The 26907-nt window shown below is 38.3% G+C and overlaps 1 protein-coding gene across 1 annotated transcript in view; it reads right to left on the bottom strand.

Annotated features, from left to right (window-relative positions):
* Positions 1-26907, bottom strand: part of KCNT2 (potassium sodium-activated channel subfamily T member 2) — a 436616-nt gene that overhangs the window by 90647 nt on the left and 319062 nt on the right. The window contains exons 17-19 of the mRNA XM_052653896.1: positions 16893-17106; positions 11927-12032; positions 5063-5235 (exon numbers count right to left, since the gene is read on the bottom strand). Coding sequence (XP_052509856.1) covers positions 5063-5235; positions 11927-12032; positions 16893-17106 — 493 coding nt within the window. The remainder of the gene's footprint in view (positions 1-5062; positions 5236-11926; positions 12033-16892; positions 17107-26907) is intronic.

Here is a 26907-nt window from a genome sequence, read left to right as displayed (position 1 = left end):
TGGACTGGCTTTCATGAGTCAGATACTCTGCTAGTGCTCCATATACATTATTTTATATAATTGCAAAATAAGATAAATGTTCTCATTTTACAAATGAAACAATTGAGGCTTACAGAAATTCGGTAACACACAGCCTATCAATAGGGTCAGTTAGATCTTATTTCAGATCTGTGTGAGTCTAAGCCTTGAATGTTTTTAATAAGGACCCTGATATATCAGACAGTTTACCATTACTTTTGAAATAAGCTGAACTGGAGCCTACTTGTACCTATATGTGCTAAGAAGATTGATTTAGTAAAGGGATACTTTAAACAAGATGTTGTAAAAGTTAAGAAGATAAACCTGAATCTTGTACTTTAAATCAGCTTAGCTTTGGGTAATATATTCTGAAGTTTTTTGACTCACTTTTCCATCTCTTATATGAAATGGTATCATCAGATGACTAGATGACCTTTAAGGTTGAAGCAGTAATCAAAATGTTTAAAATCAGTATGGTGCCACAGCAGAATAGAACAGATGGCCAAGCAATCAGAACTGAGACCAGTTCTGATGAACCAGTATCCAGTGCAAGATTAGCATATGAAATGCAGAAGGCGTTTTATTTCGAAACATTATGAACATTTACTTTGACATATTTTGTATGTGAATATCATAAATTTAATTTACATTTTTAATTCCATATTTGTGGCATCTGTTTTTTATATTTAATTAACTATTTTTTCCACTAAATCTCCTAAGAAGCCATGCATTGACATTATTTTTAACAATGCTCACATTCATTTAAAATGAAGTCAAATCCCACTAAACTAACTAGTCACTGTAGAAGTGTGTGTAATTATTAGTGTGTAAATTCTTATAGCCCAGAAATATTTTAAAGAAGAAAGCATCATATTTCTTTATAATACTGTAGGCGAGATTGAAAAATACTAGCCACAGCAGAGAAACAAGTTTTTTAAAACAATTTCATTGTTTTTTAAAAAAGAGGATTGCATAAAACTTCCTGGAACATTATTTACTGGTGTTAGTTCTTGTTTCCTCATTCTCAATCAAAGGAACAGAGAACAACAAATAAAATTGTTCGACACCACTTTTGGGAAATACACAGGATGCTGGTCAATTTTACAGACAGCACTTTCATCCCAACTCTTTGAAAAAAGTCAGACACTAAAATCATTTAACAGATGTCATGTGAATACTTGGATTTCAAACTGTAGGTCCTTAGGAAAGCAAAGAAAAATACTTAAATGCAAAATAACCTAAAGTTAAAATATTCTTGTTTGACAGATAATAAACAATGTATGTTTGCATATGTCAAAAACCTGTAACTAAAGTAAGATCACTTGGTTTAAAGAACAATGAGCTATGACTGCAGAGAAGGTTCTAATCCTAGAATCGACCTTGGAAAAAGTCATGTAATTTCTTTGGCTTGTTCCTCCTTTCCATGAAATAAGAGACAGTGGTGTAATCAAGTCGCACAGACCAATTTGTGTAAATGTTATTGCAATTTGTAAGCTTTGAGATCTTAAGCTGCTTGGTACATCTTTCTGAGGATAAATCATGCTATATGACATGGATATATTTTTTATGGAAATAAAACATGAAATAAAGGCTAAGTATCTACTGGGATGACTGCCATATAGTAAATGCTCAGCAATTATGACTATAATGAACAAAGGTAGTGATAAAGATTATTAATTTTATTAAATGATCACTATGGTCTTATTTAGGTAAAATAATCTCTGATAAAAGCTACATGTATACTTATATTGAATTACTGACCAGCTTTCCAGTAAGTAAGAGAAACAGCATTTTCAGATTTTTTGATTAATGATTGATCAGATTCAAGAAGTAAGACTGTGGACACAATCGCTTGATTTTATAATTCTATCATACAAATCAATCAATAATGCAGTAATTGAGCATTTTGGTAATTTGTTAATTCAAAACCCAACAGAAAGGGAACGATTTAGCCATGGCAATTCCAAAGTCTACACAAGATACACAGGTTATGAAATCCTAACTCCTGCCACCTGCTCACTGGGATAAAATGGGATTAGTGATTCTGAAATAAGATTGTTTAGGGAAACTAGATACGGAAAAGGACAAAAGTAAACCCCATTGCTAAATTTGGTGAGATTGACTCTTTTGCTAAGTACAATACTGTGATTTATAAGGATTGTGTATTTGGCATTCGCATTCAGATTCCTCACATGTCTTTGGTCTTTACCACATTTTCTAGCTTACAACTCCCAAAACCCTCGGAATTTCCTGAATGACAAGAGTCGTGGGAGCATCTTCTGTTAATAATATTTGATCTCTTACCCTCCTGAAATCACTTCAGAGACATGAAGATGAAATGGGTGTCTTGTTCTTCATAACAAGCCTCTTTCCAAAACAACTCGGTTTATGTTAACGAGGTGACATTTGGAATGTAGCTAAGGACGAGGCTGTTTGCCAGGGAAACCAGCCTGAATAAAGAGTGGGAGCTTCAGTCCCACTTCCTGATTTTTGAGGAAGGGGTAGGGGCAAGAGATTGAGTTAAATTACCAATGACCAATGATTTAGTCAACTGTGCCTATGTAATGAATCTTCTATTAAAAACCCCAGAAGACACAGTTCAAAGAACTTCCAGGCTGGTGAACAGGTAGAGATTTGGTGACAGTGATGCTCTTTCCCCATATCTTGCCTTGTGCATCTCTTCCACCAGTTTTTCCTAGTTATATGCCTTTATAATAAGCTGGCAATCAAGTCAGTAAAATGTTTATCTGAATTCTGTGATCTGCTCTACCAAATAACTTGACCCTGAGTAGGTGTTGGTGGAAACCTCTGAGTTACAGCCAGTCTGTCACAAGTACAGGTAACAACCTGGACTTGCAACTGGCATCAAAGTTCATGGAGGGGGTCATTGAAACTTCCAGTCTATTGTTGTTGTTCAGTCGCTGAGTTGTGTCCAACTATTTGTGATCCCATGGACTGCAGCACTCCAGGCTCCCCTGTCCTTCATTATCTCCCAGAGTTTGTTGAAACTCATGTCCATTGAGTTGGTGATGTTATCCAATCATCTCATCCTCTGCCACCCCTTTCTCCTCCTGCCCCTAGTCTTTCCCAGCATTAGGGTCTTTTTCAGTCTACAGCTGATCAGTTATAGGGTGATAACCTGGCTTGTGATTGACTTCTGAAGTGGGGGTGGGGAAATTTTGTAGAACTGAAACTTCAACCTGGGAAGCTAATGCTATTTCTGGGTAGAGAGTATCAGAACTGAGTTGAATTCCCCGAGAACTGAGCTGGAGTCCGGAGAACTGGTTATTGGAGGTGTGGAAAAACCCTCACACAGACACACACACACACACACACTGAATTTGGGTCCCAGAACTCAATTAGGAGTTTTATACATCAGGACCAGGAATTATACCTTGAAATAATATAAAGAAGGTGAAAGAATAATTTTTACCGATTACTTTACACAGGGATGCTGTAGGCACAGTTTTACTTCTTTTTTTTTCAAGCCTCTTCCTCTCTGCTTCTCTGTATTCTGAGGCCTGAGTTGACTCACTTTAATCCAAGCCATAGGACATGGGAACTCATGCTCTAAGTCATGCCTGAGTTGCACAAGCATGTATGCTTAGTCATATCTGACTCTTTGTGACCTTATAGACTGTAGCCCTGCAGGCTCCTCTGTCCATGGGATTCTCCAGCCAAGAATGCTAGAGTGGATTGCCATTTCCTCCTCCAGGGGATCTTCCCCACCCACCAGGCAGATTTTTTTACTACTGAGCCACCTGCTCTAAGTCAATCAGCTTGTAAGTACCCATTCGTTTTTAAGGGAGTGGACACACTGCCCCATAAGCAAACAGAGCCAGCATCTGACACGTCTGAGTTCAAACAGTGGGTGAGCATCTCCTGTCTGTTAGATCGTCCCATGCTCTATCACCCTGGCTACCCAGTAACCCACTCTTATCCTGCTAGGATTTGCTTTATTAAACTTTTATTTCATCTAACATTGGGTCTAAGTTTTTGCTTTCCTACACCTGCCCTAAATTTTCATCACCTTTCCCTAGAAACCAAAACGGTATCAAAAAAGCATTGAATCATCAGGCCTGAAAGTTCTTCAACTGAAACCTCTAGAAGTGTGCTCAAGTTTTAGAGTTGATTATCGCTGGGATTCTGATGCTAAAAAGAGATGCATCCATGAGAATCTTGATATTCATATATTCAGAATAAATAATGTCATGAAGTTATATCGGGGAGCTATCTCTGTTTTGAGAAAATTCTTTTCATAAATTTTAAAAGCAGAGACAAGGCAGTGGATGTTGGCCTCATTTAGCTTATCCCAAAATTTGCATCACTTTAGAATGTAAGAGGAGAATTGGAGGATGTTAAACGATGGTATTGATTTAAGGACCATCTGCTACTAATTTGAGTCAGAGAGAGAAGTGTCGTAATTTTAGCACATACAATGGATTTGACCACAGCATTCAGTGCTGTATATTTATATCTGTATAAGGATCTTGAAATGTTTAAGTAGTCATTTTTCATGGGTATATTAATCAAACATTTTCTAAACAAAAGAACACGGTAAAATGTAAACTATTCATGTTATGTCACAGGATATATGTTTTAACAGTGAAAGAATCATAAGAAGTAATGATGTGTTATGATATGACATAAAATGGATCATTAATATGCTTCTCTGATAATTAATGGTTCTTTACAAAGACAACAAAATTGTCCACTTTTGGCAGAGATTTTCCAGGCTAGTTGATTAATTTAAGGAAAATAACTGTAATTATTTCAGTGGCATGTTTCCCACTGGTAGAGAGATGACCATTTGCAAAAATAGTCTTAAACAAAAGGCTCAGAGTACTCTTGTTATGTTTTAAGTTGTATTTGTGAAATGCAATCATACTCAATGATTGTTTTGTACCATAGTACAGGATATATCTCCCATATATGCCATAATGTTTCTGATTTAAAATATTCTAAATTTAATTCTAAATTAAATTATTTTTGATAAAATATTTAAAAAATTTTGTCTTGCTTGTGTATTTTAAGATATACTTACGGGTTATCCAATAGCAGTATTACGGGATTAAGTTCTTTCTTTGGTCTATAATAAGCCCTGAGAGGAACAATAAAATTATACAATCCATTTCCAGCTGTTTCAGCTGCAACTATAATTAGCTTATTTTTGAATCCATAGGCTTTTGCGTCCTCATAGTAGTTATGCTGGCAACTCTAGAGAAGAAAAATTATACACAGAAATACCATTTTTATACTCCACTAAAATTGGGTGAAAAAACTTAGGAGACAAAGAAATGTGAAATTAGTCCATCCTAGTGAATCCTTTGTTTTCTAATCAATTTGGAAATAGTTACACTTTTCTATGCCTAATTCTCCAGCCTGAAGGTGTGTAGGGACAAAACCAGTGAATTCCAGGTATGCAGCCTGATATGGGGGAATGAAAAGGCAGTGGTATGTGTGTACACACATTCTGCTGCAAAGAGGAACTTGCCACTAGATGACATCTGGGAATCAGTATTAAAGAATCATCACAATGTATATGTATATCAAAGCATCATGTTAAATACCTCAAATATACATAATTTTTATTTGTCAATCATAATTCATGAAAGCTGGAAAAATAACCTACCTCTGACTTTCATTTCCAGAAATAGAGTAACATTATAATTAAGTAACCCTGCAACATTCCAAGAACTGAATACCAAAAGGATAGATATTAAAAGGGATTTTTTTCATTAAAAAACAAACAAAAAATCTGTAATTGTCTAAAAGTATACCTGAGCTGGCAAGATAATGATGTAAATATCCAAAAGTAAAATACTAATACTAACAATAACAAGAACAACATAATAACACATTACCAAAATGTGTTTCCTGAGGGTATTTTGTTACTTCCAAGGGAGCTAGAATTTACTGGACTTGGCATTATTAAATCAAGATCCTTTTAAATAAAATTATCTGCCTGGAGAACTGCTTTAGCATTCTGGCTTTTTAGCCTTTATGTCTTTACTTATGTTTCTTTTTATTTGGGGTGAGATTAGTTGATTCTCTGTGGATTCATGATCAACTCTGGAATATTCTCTGCCTTCATTCCTGAATAAAAAATTGCAAAACATTTTTTGGGAACAAGGTACCTCGAGTCAGCAGAATCAATAAGCAACAGAATTAGACTCACAACTATTACAGACTTCCTTGTTACTAGATTCAGAATAGAAAATGAACATGTTTACTACATTTAAGGAAATAGAAGAGAACTAGAGGATATTGGAAATATTCAGGTAGATGTTTAAAAAATTACAAATGACTCTAGTCTGGAATTAAAATGCAAATTACTCTAGTCTGGAATTAAAAGGCATCACAACTTTAAACAGACATTCAAAAAATGATTTAAACTGCACATTCTGTTCATCTGAAGGGATCAACTGCATGATTGGGTTGAAGTAATTATTCAGAATACAGGGAGAAGAGAGAAAGTAGCATGGAAAAAATTAAGATGTGTGAGAAGACAGTGTCTAATACACATTTAAACAGAGTGTCTGAAAAAAAAGATGAGAATCACTATTCACGTACAGATTGACTAAGGCTTTTCTAGAATTAATGAAGCATGCAAACCACCAGGTTCTGGAAACCCAATGAATCCTAATCCAAATAAATAAAGATAAATCCAGGGTTATACACATTGTCATACTGCAGGACAATCAAGACAAGAAGAAGACCTTAAAAGCAGCCATAGAGAAAAGAACTGTACCTACAAGAAACACAAATTAGAATGACGGCTGACTTCTCACCAGCAGTGTGCAGGACAGAAGGCAGTGAAAAAATCCTAACATGTTTAAAGGGAAAACAAAACAAAACAGAAAAAAACAAACTCAGAGCCTGGAATTGGACACCCAGCCAAACTAGTCTTTAGGAAGGAGGACAAAATAAGGACATATCCAGAAAACTGAAATGGAAAGAATTTATCACTATAGGATTTCATTAGCAGGATTTCTAAAGTTGTCATCATGAAAGTGGAAAGATCAATCCAGAAGGAAGAATTAAGGCATAAGAAAGAACAGAGCACAGGAAATGATAAAGGAGAAGGACAGCAGGTCCCCACTGGAAGTACTATTGGAGAACTGTTAAGTATAAACAGGATCTGAGGCCACATAAATTTAGGTCCTTTACAAAGAGATCATGGAAGGAGAAGGTACCAGGTCGGGGCTGAGATTATTAAGTGCTTCATTTTTATGAGCTCAAGTGAGGAAAAAGAACTACTTTAGTAAATTTAGAAGCAGCATAATTAGCAAGAAAAAAATAACAAAAGGGTATAATATGGAATTTATTTTTGATAAACCTTGTCCAGGAAGGAGCCTGCTGATGCTCATGTAAAGCACACTGGGCAACAAAATCCTTGCTCAGAGACTCCATAGATGCAGCAGGGTTGGCTGCCTAACCCCACCCTCTAATCGCAAAGTGGGCACTCATTTGCAGAGCAGACTACCACCTCCAACCAGACTCAGTTCAGTTCAGTTCAGTAGCTCAGTTGTGTCCGACGCTTTGCGGCCCCATGTACTGCAGCATGACACACCTCCCTGTCCATCACTCATGTCCATTGAGCAGGTGATGTCATCCAACCATTTCATACTCTGTGTACCCTTTCTCCTCCGGCCTTCACTCTTTCCCAACATCAAGGTCTTTTCAAATGAATCAGGTCTTCCCATCAGGTGGCCAAAGTAATGGAGTTTCAGCTTCAGCATTGGTCTTTCCAATGAATATTTAGCACTGATCTCCTTTAGGATGGCCTGGTTGGATCTCCTTGCTGTCCAAGGGACTCTCAAGAGTCTTCTCCAACACCACAATTCAATAGCATCACAGCACTCAAGCTTTCTTTATAGTCCAACTCTCACATCCATACATGATTAAGGAAAAAACCATAACTTTGACTAGACGGACCTTTGTTGGCAAAGTAGTGTCTCTGCTTTTTAATATGCTATCTAGGTTGGTCATAACATTTCTTTCATGGAGCAAGAGTTTTTTAATTTCATGGCTGCAGTCACCATCTGCAGTGATTTCAGAGGCTCCCAAAATAAAATCTGGCACTGTTTCCACTGTTTTCCCATCTATCTGCCATGAAGTGATGGGACCAGATGCCATGATCTTAGTTTTCTGAATTTTGAGCTTTAAGCCAGATTTTTACTCTCCTCTTTCATTTTCATCAAGAAGCTCTTGACTTCTTCCTCACTGTCTGTCATAAGGTGGTGTCATCTGCATATCTGAGGTTATTGATATTTTTCCTGGCCATCTTGATGCCAGCTTGTGCTTCAACCAGCCCAGCATTTCTCATGATGTACTCTGCATATAAGTTAAATAAGCAGGGTGACAATATACAGCCTTGATGTACTCGTTTCCCTATTTGGAACCAGTCTGTTGTTCCATGTCTAGTTCTAACTGTTGCTTCCGGTTCTGCATACAGATTTCTCAAGAGGCAGGTCAGGTGGTCTGGTATTCCCATCTCTTTCAGAATTTTCCACAGTTTGTTGTGATCCACACACTCAAAGGCTTTGGCTTAGTCAATAAAGCAGAAGTAGATATTTTTCTGGAACTCTTTTGCTTTATCGATGATCCAGTGGATGTTGGCAATTTGATCTCTGGTTCGTCTGCCTTTTGTAAATCCCCTTGAACATCTGGAAGTTCATGGATTAAGTGCTATTGAAGCCTGGCTTAGAGAATTTTGAGCATTACTTTGCTAGCATGTGAGATGAGTGCAAATGTGTGGTCATTTGAGCATTCTATGGCATTGCCCTTCTTTGGGATTCGAATGAAAACTGACCTTTTCCAGTCCTGTGGCCCTGCTGAGTTTTCTGCATTTGTTCGCATATTGAGTGCAGCACTTTCATAGCATCATCTTTCAGGATTTGAAATTGCTCAACTGGAATTCCATCACCTCCACTAGCTTTGTTCATAGTGATGCTTTCTAAGGCCCACTTGACTTCGCATTCCAGGATGTCTGACTCTAGGTGAGCAGTCATGCCGTGGTGATTATCTGGGTCATGAAGATCTTTTTTGTAAAGTTCTTCTGTGTGTTCTTGCCATCTTTTCTTAATATCTTCTGCTTCTGTTAGGCCCGTACCATTTCTGTCCTTTATTGTGCCCATCTTTGCATGAAATATTCCCTTGGTATCTCTAATTTTCTTGAAGAGATCTCTAGTCTTTCCCATTCTGTTGTTTTCCTCTATTTCTTTGCATTGATCACTGAGGAAGGCTTTCTTATCTCTCCTTTCTATTCTTTGGAACTCTGATTTCAAATGGGTATATCTTCCTTTTCTCCTTTGCCTTTCTCTTCTCTTTCCACAGCTATTTGTAAGGCCTCCTCAGATAACTATCTTGTCTTTTTCCAATTCTTTCTCTTAAGGATGTTCTTGATTACTGCCTCCTGCACAATGTCACAAACCTCCATCCATAGTTCTTCAGGCAGTCTGTCTATTAGATTTAATCCCTTGAATCTATTTCTCTCTTCTACTGTATAATCGCAAAGAAATTGATTTAGGTCATACCTGAATGGTCTAGTGGTTTTCCCTACTTTCTTCAATTTAAGTCTGAATTTGGCAATAAGGAGTTCATGATCTGAGCCACAGTCAGCTCCTGGTCTTGTTTTTGTTCAATGTATAGAGCGTCTCCATCTTTGGCTGTAAAGAATATAATCAATTTGATTTCGATATTGACCATCTGGTGATGTCCATATGAAGAGTCTTCTCTTGTGTTGATGGAAGAGGGTGTTTGCTATCACCAGTGTGTTCTCTTGGCAAAACTCTATTAGTCTTTGCCCTGGTTCATTCTGTACTCAAGGCCAAATTTGCCTGTTACTCCAGGTATTTCTTGACTTCCTACTTTTGCATTCCAGTTCCCTATGATGAAAAGGACATCTTTTATGGGTGTTAGTTCTAGAAGTTCTTGTAAGTCTTCATAGAACAATTCAACTTCAGCTCCTTCAGTATTACTGGTTGGGGCATAGATTACTGTGATATTGAATAGTTTGCCTTGGAAATGAACAGAGATTATTCTGTCATTTTTGAGATTGCATCCAAGTACCGCATTTTGGATTCTTTTGTTGACTATTATGGTACTCCATTCCTCCTAAGAAATGGCACCAACCAGACTGATGCCACCTAAAGAATGGATAATCTAAGATGTCATAGACTAATCAACAACAACCGGAAACTTCTCCTTCTTAGAGACAGATTATCATCTTTTGGCTTTGAAAGTCTCCATTTCTCCTTCAGCGAGACTCACCTCTAAAAGCCTAGCTTTTTCTTGCATCAGGTTCCCTGCTTGGTAGTTTAGTCAGTAAGTCATGTTCAACTCTTAGGACCCAATGGACTGTAGCCTGCCAGGCTCCTCTGTCCATGGAATTCTCCAGGCAAGAAGAGTGGAGTTGGTTTCCTTCTCCAGGGGATCTTCTCAACCCAAGGATTGAACCCACCTCTCCTGTATTACAGGTGAATCCTTTACAGAATGAGAGCCAGGGAAGCCCAAAAGGTCAACCTTGCCCAAACAGTGACTTGAACCCTGGACCCTCAGATTAAAAGTATGATGATCTACTGACTGAGCTCTGCTGGGCTCCCTGCTTGTGGTAAGTCACTCAGTCGTGTCTGATTCTTTATGACCCCACGATCTGCAGCCAGCCAGACTCCTGTGTCCGTGGGATTCTCCAAGCAAGAATATTGAAGTGGGTTACCATACCGTCCTCTGGGGATCTTCCCAACCCAGGGATCGAACCCAGGTCTCCTGCATTGCAGGAGGATTTGCTACCATGTGAGCCATCAAGGGAGCGCTGAATGACTAAACACACACAGAGAGATGGAAATTGAAATTTAATGATAAAGTTATCTCTCCAAATTGTAAAACCTGTAAGCATAGAGCTGGAATTTTCAGACCAGGTAACTCCAAATTTTAGAATAAAAGAAGAAATTCCTGGTTAGAATTAGTGGCACGTTTTCATTTCTGGGAGGTGGGGAGTTGCACACTGTCCTTTTTATGTGCTTTCTTATTCTTTAGGAAAATAAATTTTTACACAGGTCATGTCCAGTGGCCATGCTGTGAAAGAGATAAAAATGCCCACTTTCTTACAATGTTTCTGTTTTGGATGATTTCTCCTGAACATCCAGCCAGGAACCAAAAACAGTATAAAATCTTCAGAGAAGGAGTCATTAAACAAGATACTTCCAGTCTAATAGATAATGAATCTTTGTGAACAATACATAGACTACCTAACTTGCATCACATCAAGCAATTCCACTTTGAGATTTGAGGCAAAAATGCCTAGTAAAATACATGGAGCATATTTGGCCAAAGTGATCTGGGGAGGACTCTGGTTTGTGGCCCTGACACGTTTGTTTCCCTTTTAAAAACATGACTGATCAACTCCTCGAGTACATCAGTGGAGGGTAAAGCACTGGGGTAATCATTGCTGCTGCTGCTAAGTCATTTCAGTCGTGTCTGACTCTGTGTGACCCCATAGACAGCAGCCCGCCAGGCTGCCCCATCCCTGAGATTCTCTAGGCAAGAACACTGGAGTGGGTTGCCATTTCCTTCTCCAATGCATGAAAGTGAAGAGTGAAAGTGAAGTCGCTCAGTTGTGTCTGACTCTTAGTGACCCCATGGACTGCAGCCTATCAGGCTTCTCCGTCCATGGGATTTTCCAGGCAAGAGTACTGGAGTGGGGCGCCATTGCCTTCTCCAGGGGTAATCATTAGTGCAGTTAAAAAAAGTAAAATTCACCACCTTATGTATTACATTTACATTTGAAATACAATACTCTATAAACATATTTCAGTCAAGAAATTGTACAAAATTATTTAAATGCATGCAACTACATGATGCCATCATTTTATTCTTACAGAAAATAACAGTCTGAAGTGCTTACCTTGTCTAGTCTTAAGCAGCAAAATGGTACTTTTTCATGAAGGAGATGACAAAAAGTGGGTGAACTTCCTATGTATGGAGAGTAAGGTGGGTAGCCTTTAGCATATCTGTAAAACAATATGAAATACCTAATTACCTTTAATATTGCAGGCAAAGTCTGACAAATCAGTTGTAGTCACATTCATCACTTTGATAAAGTTAGATGCATTGACGTTTTGTGCTGCAATTATATTCTGATAAATAATTTGGAACAAGGGCCATGGACAAAAGCTGGCTCATCACATGATTTTGTGAACTAGTTTTCATATGTTTAAATGGCTGGAAAAAGTCAGAAGAGGAGAACTATTTCATCTCATGTGAAAATTAAATGAAATTTACATTTCAGTGTCCACAACTGAAATTCTGTCAGAATACGGCCACAAATCTCTTCAGAAACAGAGTTGAATAGTTGAAGCAAAGACCATAAAATCTAAAATATTTACTAACTGGTCCTTTCCAATCTTCAGTTTAAAAGATTTACATAGATTTTAGAAAATAGCAATGTTAATTTTATAAAACATGCTGCTGCTGCTGCTAAGTAGCTTCAGTCGTGTCCGACTCTGTGCAACCCCATAGACGGCAGCCCACTAGGCTCTTCTGTCCCTGGGATTCTCCAGGCAAGAACACTGGAGTGGGTTGCCATTTCCTTCTCCAATGCATGCAAGTGAAAAGTGAAAGTGAAGTTGCTCAGTCGTATCTGACTCTTAGCGACCCCATGGACTGCGGCCCACCAGGCTCCTCCATTTATGGGATTTTCCAGGCAAGAGTGCTGGAGTGGGTTTAAAGGAAAATTCATTATTATGATTTACTCTATCAATCTTCATGAGTCATGAATATTTTTTTCTTTTAGAAAAAAAGAGTAAATGGTTGAATGAACTATTTCATAAGACCCACACCAAAATCAGAGTTATTTGTGAAATAATGTTTAAATATTATCAAAAATACTTGGTTTGTTTATAAACTTTACATGATAGTCACCTGCACATTATGGCTATAAAATTTTCAAAGTGAAGCTATCAAAGTAACAGCATAAATGAAAATTAAGAGACAGAATTCATGGACATCACCAGATGGTCAACACCGAAATCAGATTGATTATATTCTTTGCAGCCAAAGATGGAGAAGCTCTATACACTCAGCAAAAACAAGACCAGGAGCTGACTATGGCTCAGATCATGAACTCCTTATTGCCAAATTCAGACTTAAATTGAAGAAAGTAGGGAAAACCACTAGACCATTCAGGTATAACCTAATCGAATCACTTATGATTACACAGTGGAAATGAAAAATAGATTTAGGGACTAGATCTGATAGATAAAGTGCCTGATGAACTATGGAATGAGGTTTGTGACATTGTACAGGAGACAGGGATCAAGACCATCCCCATGGAAAAGAAATGCTAAAAAGCAAAATGGCTGTCTGAGAGGCCTTACAAATAGCTGTGAAAAGAAGAAAAGTGAAAAACAAAGGAGAAAAGGAAAGATATAATCATCTGAATGCAGGGTTCTAAAGAATAGCAAGGAGAGATAAGAAAGCCTTCTTTAGCGATCAATGCAAAGAAATAGAGGAAAACAACAGAATGGGAAAGACTAGAGATCTCTTCAAGAAAATCAGAGATACCAAGGGAACATTTCATGCAAAGATGGGCTCGATAAAGGACAGAAATGGTATGGATCTAACAGAAGCAGAAGACATTAAGAACAGGTGACAAGAACACACAGAACTGTACAAAAAGGATCTTCACGACCCAGATAATCATGATGATGTGATCACTCATCTCGAGCCAGACATCCTGGAATGTGAAGTCAAGTGGGCCTTAGAAAGCATCACTACAAACAAAGCTAGTGCAGGTGATGGAATTCCAGTTGAGCGATTTCAGTTACTGAAAAACGAGTTTGCGAAAGTGCTACACTCAATATGCCAGCAAATTTGGAAAACTCAGCAGTGGCCACAGGACTGGAAAAGGTCAGTTTTCATTCCAATCCCAACGAAAGGCAATGCCAAAGAATGCTCAAACTACTGCACAATTGCACTCATCTCACATGCTAGTAAAGTAATGCTCAAAATTCTTCAAGCCAGGGTTCAGCAATACATGAACCGTGAACTTCCAGATATTCAAGCTGGCTTTAGAAAAGGCAGAGGAACCAGAGATCAAATTGCCAACACCAGCTGGATCATCGAAAAAGCAAGAGAGTTCCAGAAAAACATCTATATCTGCTTTATTGACTATGCCAAGCCTTTGACTGTGTGGATCACAATAAACTGTGGAAAATTCTGAAAGAGATGGGAATACTGGACCACCTGACCTGCCTCTTGAAAAACCTATATGCATGTCAGGAAGCAACAGTTAGAACTAGACATGGAACAACAGATTGGTTTGAAATACGAAAAGGAGTATGTCAAGGCTGTATATTATCACCCTGCTTATTTAACTTATATGCAGAGTACATCATGAGAAACGCCGGGCTGGAAGAAGCACAAGCTGGGATCAAGATTGCCAAGAGAAATATCAATAACCTCAGATACACAGATGACACCACCCTTATGGCAGAAAGCAAAGAAGAACTAAGGAGCCTCTTGATGAAAGTGAAAGTACAGAGTGAAAAAGTTGGCTTAAAGTTCAACATTCAGAAAACAAAGATGGCATCTGGTCCCATCACTTCATGGCAAACAGATGGGGAAACAGTGGAAACAGTGTCAGACTTTATTTTATTTATTTATTTTACTTTACAATACTGTATTGGTTTTGTCATATATCAACATGAATCCGCCTTGGGTGTACACGTGTTCTGAATCCTGAACCCCCCTCCCACCTCCCTACAAAATCACTGCAGATGGTGGTTGCAACCGTGAAATTAAAAGATGCTTACTCCTTGGAAGGCATGTACACCCGTGGCTGATTCATGTCAATGTATGACAAAACCAATACAGTATTGTAAAGCAAAATAAATTAAAAAAAAAGTACCAATAATAATAATAATAATAATAAACAAAACAGAGACATTACTTTGCCAACAAAAGTCCATCTAGTCAAGGCTATGGTTTTTCCAGTGGTCATGTATGGATGTGAGAGTTGAAATGTGAAGAAAGCTGAGCGCCGAAGAATTGATGCTTTTGAACTGTGGTGTTGGAGAAGACTCTTGAGAGTCCCTTGGACTGCAAGGAGACCCAAGCAGTCCATTCTAAAGGAGATAAGTCCTGGTTGTTCATTGAAAGGACTGATGCTAAAGCTGAAACTCTAATACTTTGGCCACCTCATGCGAAGAGTTGACTCACTGGAAAAGACTCTGATGCTGGGAGGGATTGGGGGCAGTAGGAGAAGGGGACGACCGAGGATGAGATGGCTGGATGGCATCACCAACTCAATGGACATGAATTTGAGTGAACTCCAGGAGTTGGTGATGGACAGGGAGGCCTGGTGTGCTGTGATTCATGGAGTCGCAAAGAGTCGGACACGACTGAGCGACTGAACTGAACTGAAGAGACAAAAGAAAATTTAGTGGAGGTAAAGTTCTTTTATCCAACATGAAAACTCTTTTTTGATGAAGAAAATTTATCTTTCAAACCAAGAAATTTCAAACCTAGTTAGAACTATTTTTCATACATCATTAGCTAAGACAGTAAAATGGAGAATATTTTGCAAATTTAGAAGTTGACAGTCTCCTCTATTACTTCAATGTCTTTTCCATTTTTCTAAAAATAAAAAATATTCAACCTCTCAATTTTTCTGAAGTATATGTAAAGAAAGAATTTCTATCACAGCACCATTTCTAGAAATATACTGGTGGTCAAACTGTTCCTTCTTCCTGTCAAATATTTCATAAATCTATTTGAGTGTCATTAATTTCTTGGAGAGTGAAATTGTCTTCTGTGTATATGTCTAAGTTTCTTGTAATAGATATTTGAAAATGTGAAAGATTAATAGAAGGAGTTTTCTACATTCCAATTATATTTCAGTATATTTTAGTTCAGTTCAACATTGACTGAACTTCTATTATATGAAAAATATTAGAAGTGCCTGAGTGATGTTACCATTACCACTAGGACTAGTACTATACACCTAATAGTAATTGATACTCACTGAATGCTTACTCTGCACAAACAATTGTTCTAAGTACATTTCTCCATTATCTCAATTAATCTTCGTATGAACCCTTTTTACAGATAAAGCATTCTAGGTCAGATGATTTTAAACAAAGCCACTTGTACACAACCAGTATAAAGTGAAACTGCCAAGGGATACAAATTCCTCTGGACTCCACTGTCAAGGCAGTTGAACACTGTGGTTTCCTTAAGAAATACCAACATAATACATGATAAGACAAGTAAACAAACTCTACTATAGGCTAAAATGTGATCAATAGCTTAAATATTGATACTATTTATTATGGAATCTTAGTTAAATGAACTGTAGTTCATTTATTCATTCATTCAAAACATTATTGATGCATATTAAATAAAAAAGATTGCTGAGTGCTGAGACAAACAAGAGCTTAATGGAAGAAGCTGCATTACATGTTACTAAATAATTGACTGAACTTCAATATGGAAGTAGAAACACAAACTAAAGGTAGAAGGCACATTATAATTTAATAAAAGCATTATTACTTATTTTTAATAAAAATGAAAAATACAAACTGTATCCTTAAAGAAAAAAATGTAAAATGTGATATATATTTATCATGGAAATACTGATATACATATTTTTTTCTTTAAGGATAAAGGCTAACATAGAGAAAATTAAAGCTGTAAATAGCTGTTGAAGCCAGAAATTCAAGGGTTTAGAATACTTTATCATCAAGAGAGATACTGGCTAATAAGAAGAGTGTTTTGATAGAAGTATGTAGGACTGATTCTGGGATGTCCAGAAGCGAAGGACATTAGTTTTTCACGGCAAGCACAAGTCCCAGTAAACCTTACAAACATACTCCAAGTTCGAGGACATTTCTTCATCTGGTGTAGTTTCATCTTCTGATTGATCACTTAGAAGATCACATGTTTGAATTGATGACGTGTCTGCAACCTCTAAAACGGGAGCAATGCTGGGTCTTCTGACTTCTTTACTTCCTTCTGTAGGAAGAGACAGGGTAGGGCCACTTGCTGATCTGCAGCTTGTGTCTTGCAAGTCTATGGCCACAGTACCTGGAACAATCAGAAATGAAAATCCGTTAAAGTGTTTGCCGCCTATGGGACTGGCAATCATTTAATGATTAAAGTGAGATGAAATGCAGTCAGTATAACCAGGAAATATACTATGCACTGTTAACCCTTTAATCTCAAAAGTGATTTACTTCTTTTTAGTTTGAGCATTTCTACCCACAGGGATAAAAAATTTTGTATTTGTGCAAAAGTGTATTTGCTGCAACTAGGTCTACAATATGAAACAAGATTTGTGAAATCATGAAATACTTAGACATTTAAATTTTTAAAATTGTTTAAATTTATATTTATTTTAAATTAATGAAAATTTTTGGTCCATTTCACTTTTATCGATTTCTCATTATATCTTTTCTCCTTATATTGTTGAGTTATCTTTCTTTTACTGATTTATAACTACTTTTTAATATTAGAATAATTAATGTTTATATTTATTAAGCCCTTCTCTGTGGTAAGCACAACTCTAGGCACTCAAGATATTCAAGGAATAAGACAGACAATGTTCCTATGCATATGGATTTGTCTTTAAGATAATCAAATGGACAGAGAAATGGAAAAACTAATTCTCAATAATGCTAAATACCATGCAGAAAATAAAACAGAATTACGTTATGTGATGTAGTACAGTGGGGACAGGAAGCAAGGGAGAGGATGAACTTTTCACCCAGTGATAAGATGCTATACTCTGAAATCATTACATTTGATTTTTTTGATATAAAAAGAAAACCATGAGCACACAAGTCATGGAAATGCCTTGAGGCAGTAAGAACAGAGAATTTAAATAGCTTAAGGCTTTGACACCTTGAAATACTCAAGGAATGGTAAATGGAAGAAACAAATTCCTCTGAGATTTTTAAATAACATTTAAAAATTAGTATAAACATCAATTTATGGAAAGTGACTGTCTCTCCCTTTCTGGAGAAAAAAAATCAATCTAATGGATGACTGCCACCATATTTCACAATCACTGGCTTCATTTATGTATTTATGGACAGCTGGCCATCCTTCAGAAAGCCCTGAGTCTCCATTTTGTTTTATTTTTTGAAGCAACTATTAAAACGCTCTCCATTTCCTTGAAACTTCTGTCTGATCTTACAACCTTCTTCACTGTAAGAGCCTGAGATTTCAGAGGGAGAAAAAAAACCTCAGGGGTTTTAACATCTCTTTCTTTGTATCATGGACAAAGAAGTCAGCAGCTGAATTCTAAAAACCTCCGAGAAATACCTTGCTGCTGGGAAAGACTGAGAGCAGGAGGAGAAGGGGGTGACAGAGGACAAGATGGGTAAACGGCATCACCGACTCGATGGACATGAGTCTGAGCAAGCTCTGGGAGTTGGTGATGGACAGGGAAGCCTGGTGTGCTGCAGTCACGGGGTTGCAAAGATCAGACATGACTGAACAACAACAACACAGAAGAAGGGATTAAAATAGGCAGTGTTTCTGAATGTGAGAGTTGATAGAACCAAGACTAGGGAGACCATCTGAGTTCTCCATCTGGATATTTCTCAATATTGAACGAAATGTGGGACTCAAGATTCAGAGGCTAGGACCTCTGAAAATACTGTACATGACACTCAGATTAGAGGGAGCCTGGTGTGTCTGCTCTTAATGGGGAAGACTCCTTTGAGGGGCATGACACAATGTGTTTAAAATGACTGTGCCTGAGAAAACAATATGATGACCACCATTTCTGAGCAAAGGTAAAAGTGACTGGGATCAGAAACTGTACACTCCAGTAACTTTTTAGCACCACAAATAAGGATTAATTTATAGTTCAATCCATCTTGGGAGGGACATGAGGATCCTAGAGAAAATGAGATTAACTTTTCCATTAATCAGGTGAGTGGACCTATTAAACATTAAATTTTATAAATTTGATTCATCAAAATAAAACCATATATGATCTGCATCCTAATAGTATAAATTAAAATCCACATTTATGATATTTATCCTCTGCAAAGGACCACATTGCATAATTCAGAGGGAAAAGTAATCTTTTGAAGGAAGATTATTTTTATCTTTTGAAAGAAAGCTGTCTTTCTATTGAAGAAATCCTTCAAAACCCTATCTTCAACCAAGTAAACAAGAAAGCTTCAACAAACTTTTCCCCTTTAATTTCTGTTTGGAAGGAAAGAGATACCCCCATATTTATGTAAAACTCAACCCTACTCTTGTTTTGAGAGTTAAATCCCCACCTACTTCCCAAGGAGCCATGGTCTCTGAATTTCACCCCCTTCCAACTATGTTTGTCTCCACATCACTTCCAACTACCTCCTTATCATCTTCCTGCTCAACACAGGAAACTTGGTGACTTCCTGATAATTCTGCCCACACTGATCTTTGGCACCAAGCTGAGTATAGGGTGATGTGATCATGAGGAAGTCAAAATTTAGCAGGGAAGACACAGTTTTAAAAGCAGTTACAATTACAGAAACAATTTCTTCTTTGAACCTTTCCTTCCCCTAACAAAACCTGGCTCTTCTCTGATATCTCTCCCTGCAATTCTGAAGGTTGCAACACCAAAAGAGTGCCTGTGTTTTACTAGTGGGGAAATACCCTCAAAGTTCTCACTGCTTCTTTCAGAGCATTTTCCCTCCACCCCTTATGATATCCCAGCTCTGCATCATTCATCTTCAGAGTCCATTACCCACTGTCTTTCACTGTTTCCCTTGTACACCAACCCTGTGTTGACTTAACTAGTTTTGTTTTGTAACTTGACTTACAATCTTGTATTAGCTTCAGGTGTACAACACAGTGATTCAATGTTTTTATAGATTATACCCCATATAAGTTATTATAAAGTATTGATGATATTCCTTGTGCTATAAATTTATCCTTGTATCTGGTAGTCTGTACCTCTTAATTCCCGTCACCTATTTTGCCACTCTCCCTACTACTAACCACCAGTTTCTTCTCTCTGAGTCTGTTTTGTTGTCAGTTTAGTTCAGTTCATTTGCTAAGTCGTGTCCGACTCTTTGTGACCCCATGGACCACAGCACTCCAGGCCTCCGTGTCCACCACCGACTCCCAGAGTTTACCCAAACTCATGTCCATTGAGTTGGTGATGCCATCCGACCATCTCATCCTCTGTTGTCCCCGTCTCCTCCTTCCCTCAAACTTGCCCAGCATCAGGGTCTTTTCAAATGAGTCAGCTCTTCGCATCAGGTGGCCAAAGTATTGGAGTTTCAGCTTCAGCATCAGTCCTTCCAATGGACACGCAGGACTGATCTCCTTTAGGATGGCCTGGTTGGATCTCCTTGCTGTCCAAGGGACTCTCAAGAGTCTTCTCCAACACCACAGTTCAAAAGCATCAATTCTTTTCTTTGTAGTCCAACTCTCACATCCATACATGACCACTGGAAAAACCATAGCCTTGACTAGATGGACCTTTGTTGGCAAAGGAATGTCTCTGCTTTTTAATATGCTGTTTGGTTATATAGTCTACTTATTTCTTTCTTGAACTTTTTTCTTTTATATTGGAATACTGTTGACTAACAATGTTGTGTTAGTTTCAAGTGGATAGCAGGTGATTCCGTTATTGCCCTTTTGAATTCTTTTCCTGTTTAGGCCATTACATAGTATGGAGCAGAGTTCCCTGCACCAAACAAGTAGGTTATCCATTTTAAATATGGCAGTGTGTACCTGTGTGTACAACCCCAAACTCCCTATCTTTCCCCAGCCCTGCCCTCTCCCCAGTAACTATGGTTAGCTCTCTAAGTCTCTGTGAGTCTGTTTCTGTTTTATAAACAAGGTCATTTGTATCATATATTTTTTAGATTCCACATATAAGCTATACCGTACAATATTTCTCTTTGGTCTGGCTGACTTCACTCAATATGACAATCTTTAGGTTCATCCATGTTGCTGCACATGGCATTATTTCACTGCTCTTCATGGTTGAGTAATATTCCATCGTATATATGTATATACATCTTTATCTCTTCTCCCATTCATGGCCACTTAGGTTGCTTCTGCTTCTTGGCTATGGTAAATAGTGCTGTAACATCAATGTGCATGTGTCTTGTCAAATTATGTTTTTCTCCAGATATACGCCCAGGAGTGGTGTTGCTGGATCTTATTTTAGTTTCTTAAGAAAACTCCATACTGTTTACTATAGTGGCTGTACCAATTTACATTCCCACTAACACTGTAGGCGGAGAAGGCAATGGCACCCCACTCCAGTACTCTTGCCTGGAAAATCCCATGGATGGAGGAGCCTGGTGGGCTGCAGTCCATGGGGTCGCTAAGAGTCAGACACGACTGAGTGACTTCAGTTTCACTTTTCACTTTCATGCATTGGAGAAGGAAATGGCAACCCACTCCAGTGTTCTTCCCTGGAGAATCCCAGGGACGGGGCAGCCTGGCGGGCTGCCCTTTATGGGGTCGCACAGAGTCGGACATGACTGAAGCGACTTAGCAGCAGCAGCAGCAGCAACAGTGTAGGATGGGTCCCTTCTTTCTACACTCATTTATTGTTTGTGGATTTTTTTTTTTTTGATGATAGACATTTTGATTGGTGTTAGGTAATATATCATTTTAGTTTTGATTTGTATTTCTCTAAAATTTAGTGATGTTGAACATCTTTTCATGTGGCATTTGGCCATCTGTAGGTCTTCTTTGGAGAAATGTTTAGGTCTTCCACCCATTTTTGGATTGGGTTGTTTGTTTTGATAACATTCGACCTTATAAGCTGTTTGTAAATTTTGGAGACTAATCTCTAGTTGGTCACATCATTTACAAACATTTTCTCCCATTCTGTGGGTTGCCTTTTCATTTCCTTTATGGTTTCCTTTGCTGTGCAAAAGTTTTTGAGTTTAATTAGGTCCGCCTGCAATGTGGCAGACCTGGATTCGATCCCTGGGTTGGGAAGATCCCCTGGAGAAGGGAAAGGCTACCTACCCCAGTATTCTTGCCTGGAGAATTTCAGGAACTGTATCGTCCGTGGGGTCGCAGAGTTGGACATGACTGAGTGACTTTCACTTTCACGTCTCATTTGTTTATGTTCATTTCCATTACTCTCATGCAGCAAAATTTTATGAGAGTTGTCTAGACCTAGTTTCCCTAAGTTGTCTTCTGACATTTTGTCATAAACCCCTCTGATCTGGCATTTCCCCAACTTACCACTTCACGAGGAGCAATCACTTTTTTACTAAATTCAATGGCCAGTTTTCAATTCTCATGTTATTTGACCATTACAGTCATTAGACATGGCTCATCACTACACCTTCTCCACACACTAGATTCATTTGGATTCCAGGACAAGACACTCCGCTGGTTTCCCTTTCAGTAGCTCCTTCTTTGTTTCTTCTGCTGGTTTCTTCTCATCCCCTTGATATTTAATATTGACACGTTGCAGGATTTGGTCCTTTGTCTTCATTTCTTTTCTGCCCATGATCATTTTCTCAACAATCTTGTTCTGTCTCATGACTTTAAACATAATACATAAGCTCAGGAATCCAAAGTTAATTTTTTCAGCATATACCTCTCTCCTGAACTCTAGACTCATTTCAGTTTTTTTTTTCTAAATTAATTTAGTCAATTTACAATATTGTATTAATTTCTGCTGTACAACAAAGTGACTCAGTTATACACATATTGTGCATACTAAGTCATGTCTGACTCTTTGTGACCCCATGGATTGTAGTCCACCAGGCTCCTCTGTCCATGGGATTTTCCTGGCAAGAACACTAGAGTGGGTTGCCATTTCCTCCTCCATGGGGTCTTTCTGACCCAGGAATCAAACCCAGGTCTCTGGCAATTGCAGGTGGATTCTTCACCACTGAGCCACCAGGGAAGCCTATACACATATAGATATTCTTTTTTATATTCTTTTCCATTATGGTTTATCACAAGATATTGAAGTTCCCTGTGCTATACAGTAGGACCTGAACTCTAGACTATTATATTGAATCTTTTATTTGACATTTTTCTCTCAATATCTAACAGAAATTTGAAATGCACTGCCTTCCAAACTGAATTCTACATCTCCACTGGTTCCCTCCATACCTTTCTCATCTAAATGGATGGCCATTCCCATTTTCCTGCTGCTTACACTAAAAACCTAACTCAATGAAACTCAGTGAAACTATGAGCCGTGCCTTGTAGGGCCACCCAAGATAGGCAGGTCATGTTGGAGAGTTCTGACAACATGTGGTCCACTGGAGAAGGGAATGGCAAACCACTTCAGTATTCTTGCCTTGAGAACCCCATGAACAGTATGAAAAGGCAAAAAGATATGACACTGAAAGATGAACTCCCCAGGTTGGTGCCCAAAATGCTACTGGAGAAGAGTGGAGAAATAACTCCAGAAAGAATGAAGATACAGAGCTAAAGAGAAAACAATGTCCGGTTGTGGATATGACTGGTGATGGAAGTCAAGTCCCGTGCTGTAAAGAAATATTGCATGGGAACCTGGAAGTTAGGTTCATGAATCAAGGGAAATTAGAAGTGGTCAAACAGGAGATGGCAAGTGTGAACATTGACATTTTAAGAATCAGTGAACTAAAATGGACTGGAATGGGTGGATTTAATTCAGATAACCATTATATTTACTACGGTGGGCAAGAATTCCTTAGAAGATATGGAGTAGCCATCATAGTCAATGAAAGAGTCCAAAATGAAGCACTTGGATGCCACCTCAAATATAACAGAATGATCTCTGTTCATTTCCAAGGCAAACCATTCAATATCAGAGTAATCCAACTCTATGCCCCGACCAGCAATGATAAAGAAGCTGAAATTGAATGGTTCTGTGAAGACTTATAAGACCTTCTAGAACCAGCACCCAAAAAAGATGGTCCTTTTCATTATAGGGGACTAGAATGCAAAACTAGGAAGTCAAGAGATACTTGGACTGACAGGCAAATTTGGCCTTGGAAAACAAAATGAAGCAGGGCAAAGGCTAATAGAGTTTTGCCAAGAGAACACACTGATCATAGCAAACACCCTCTTCCAACAACATAAGAGAAGACTTTACACATGGATATCACCAGATGGTCATTGCCAAAATCAGATTGGTTATATTCTTTGCAGCCAAACATGGAGAAGCTCTTGACAGTCAGCAAAAATATGACCAGGAGCTGACTGTGGTTCAGATCATGAGCTCCTTATTGCCAAATTCACACTTAAATTTAAGAAAGTTGGGAAAACCACTAGATCATTCAGGTATGACCTAAATCAAATTCCTTATATTTATAGAGTAAAAGTGAGAAATAGATTCATGGGATTAGATTTGATAGATAGAGTACCTGATGAACTATGGATGGAAGTTCATGACATTGTTCTGGAGGCAGTAATTAAGATCAACCCCAAGAAAAAAAAATGCAAAAAGGCAAAATGGTTGTCTGAGGAGGCCTTAAAAATAACTGAGAAAAGAAGAGGGGTGAAAGACAAAGGAGAAAAGGAAAGATATACCCATTTGAATGCAGAATTCCAAAGAATAGCAAGGAGAGATAAGAAAGCCTTACTCAGAAAATAAGAGATACAAGGGAACTTTTCATAAAAAGATGGGCACAATAAAGGACAGAAATGTTATGGGCCTAGCAGAAGCAGAAGATATTAAGAAGAGGTGGTAAGACTACACAGAAGAACTAAACAAGAAAGATCTTCATGACCCAGATAACCATGCTGGTGTGATCACTCATCTAGAACCAGAAATCCTGGAATGTGAAGACAAGTGGGCCTTAGGAAACAAAGTTAGTGGTGATGGAATTCCAGTTGAGCTCTTTCAAAACCTAAAAGATGATGCTGTGAAAGTGTTGCACTCAATATGCCAACAAATTTGGAAAACTCAGCAGTGGCCACAGGACTGGAAAAGATCAGTTTTCATTTCAATCGCAAAGAAAGGCAATGCCAAAGAATATGTAAACGACCACATAATTGCTCTCATCTCACATACTAGCAAAGTAATGCTTAAAATTCTCCAAGCCAGGCTTCAACATTACATGCACTGTGAACTTCCAGATGTTCAAGCTGGATTTAGAAAAGATAGAGAAACCAGAGATCAAATTGCCAACATCTGTTGGATCATCAAAAAAGCAAGAGAGTTCCAGAAAAACATCTACTTCTGCTTCATTGACTTTGCCAAAGCCTTTGACTGTGTGGATCACAATAAACTGCAAAATTCTTAAAGAAATTGGAATGCCAGACCACCTTACATGCCTCCTGAGAAACCTGTATGCAGGTCTAGAAGCAACAGTTAGAACCGGCCATGGAACAACAGATTGTTTCCAAATCGGGAAAGGAGTACCTCAAGGTGGTATACTGTCACCCTAGTTATTTAACTTATATGCAGAGTACATCATGTGAAATGCTGGACTAGAAGAGGCACAAGCTGGAATCAGGATTGCTAGGAGAAATATCAATAAACTCATATATGTAGATGATACCATCCTTATGGCAGAAAGTGAAGAGCAACTAAAGAGCCTCTTGCTGAAAGTGAAAGAGGAAAGTGAAAAGGCTGGATTAAAACTCAACATTCAAAAAATGAAGTTCCTGGCATCCAGTTCCATCACTTCATGGCAAACAGATGGGGGGACAGTGGAAACGGTGACAGACTATTTCCTTGGGCTCCAAAATCACTGCAGATGGTGACTGCAGCCATGAAATTAAAAGATGCTTGCTCCTTGGAAGAAAAACTATGACCAACCTAGATAGCATATTAAAAAGCAGAGACATTACTTTGCTGATAAAGTTCTATCTAGCCAAAGCTATGGTTTTTCCAGTAGTCATGTATGGATGTAAGAACTGGACCATAAGGAAAGCTGAATGCTGAAGAATTGATGCTTTTGAACTATGGTGTTGGAGAAGACTCTTGAGCATCCCTTGCATAGCAAGGAGATACAACCAGTCCATCCTACAGGAAATCAGTCCTGAATATTCACTGGAAGGACTGATGCTAAAACTGATACTCCAATATTTGGCCACCTGATGAGAAGAATTGACTCACTGGAAAAGACCCTGATGCTGGGAAAGTTTGAAGGCAGGAGAAGAAGGGGATGACAGAGGACAAGATGGCATCATATTCGATGGATATGAATTTGAGCAAGCTCTGGGAGTTGGTGATGACAGGGAAGCCTGCCGTGCTGTAGTCCATGGGTTCACAGACCACTGAACATGATTGAGCGACTGAAATGAACAGAACTGATACTCAAATCCTTGAGTTCTTCCCACTTCTCTATTACAGCTCACTTCTAATTCAAGAATACATTTGAATCAGTTCTAATGAGGTGGATGAAACTGGAGCCTATTATACAGAGTGAAGTAAGCCAGAAAGAAAAACACCAATACAGTATACTAATGCATATATATGGAATTTAGAAAGATGGTAACAGTCTTTTGGACTCTGTGGGAGAGGGCAAGGGTGGGATGATTTGGGAGAATGGCACTGAAACATGTACATTATCATATGTGAAACAAATTGCCAGTCCAGGTTTGATGCATGATACAGGGTGCTCGGGGCTGGTGCACTGGGATGACCCAGAGGGATGGTATGGGGAGGGAGGTGGGAGGGGAGTTCAGGATGGGGAACACGTGTACACCCGTGGCAGATTCATGTTGATGTATGGAAAAACCAATACAATATTGTAAAGTTAAAAAAAAATAGATTGATCATAAAAAATAATAAAATAATGGCACCCTACCCTACTCAAAGTATACCCATAATTTTTTCTCTCCTACCACTTCCACTAGAAAATACATTAGATCCTTGACCCTAAGCATCTGTTGTTAACATCAGCCACAGTGATTCTGTGAAGACGGAGTTCAGCATAGGTGAGCCCATGCCAT

The sequence above is a fragment of the Budorcas taxicolor genome, chromosome 16 (genome assembly GCF_023091745.1).
Source record: "Budorcas taxicolor isolate Tak-1 chromosome 16, Takin1.1, whole genome shotgun sequence".
NCBI lineage: Eukaryota > Metazoa > Chordata > Mammalia > Artiodactyla > Bovidae > Budorcas > Budorcas taxicolor.
This window is presented reverse-complemented; position numbering and strand designations above follow the sequence as displayed.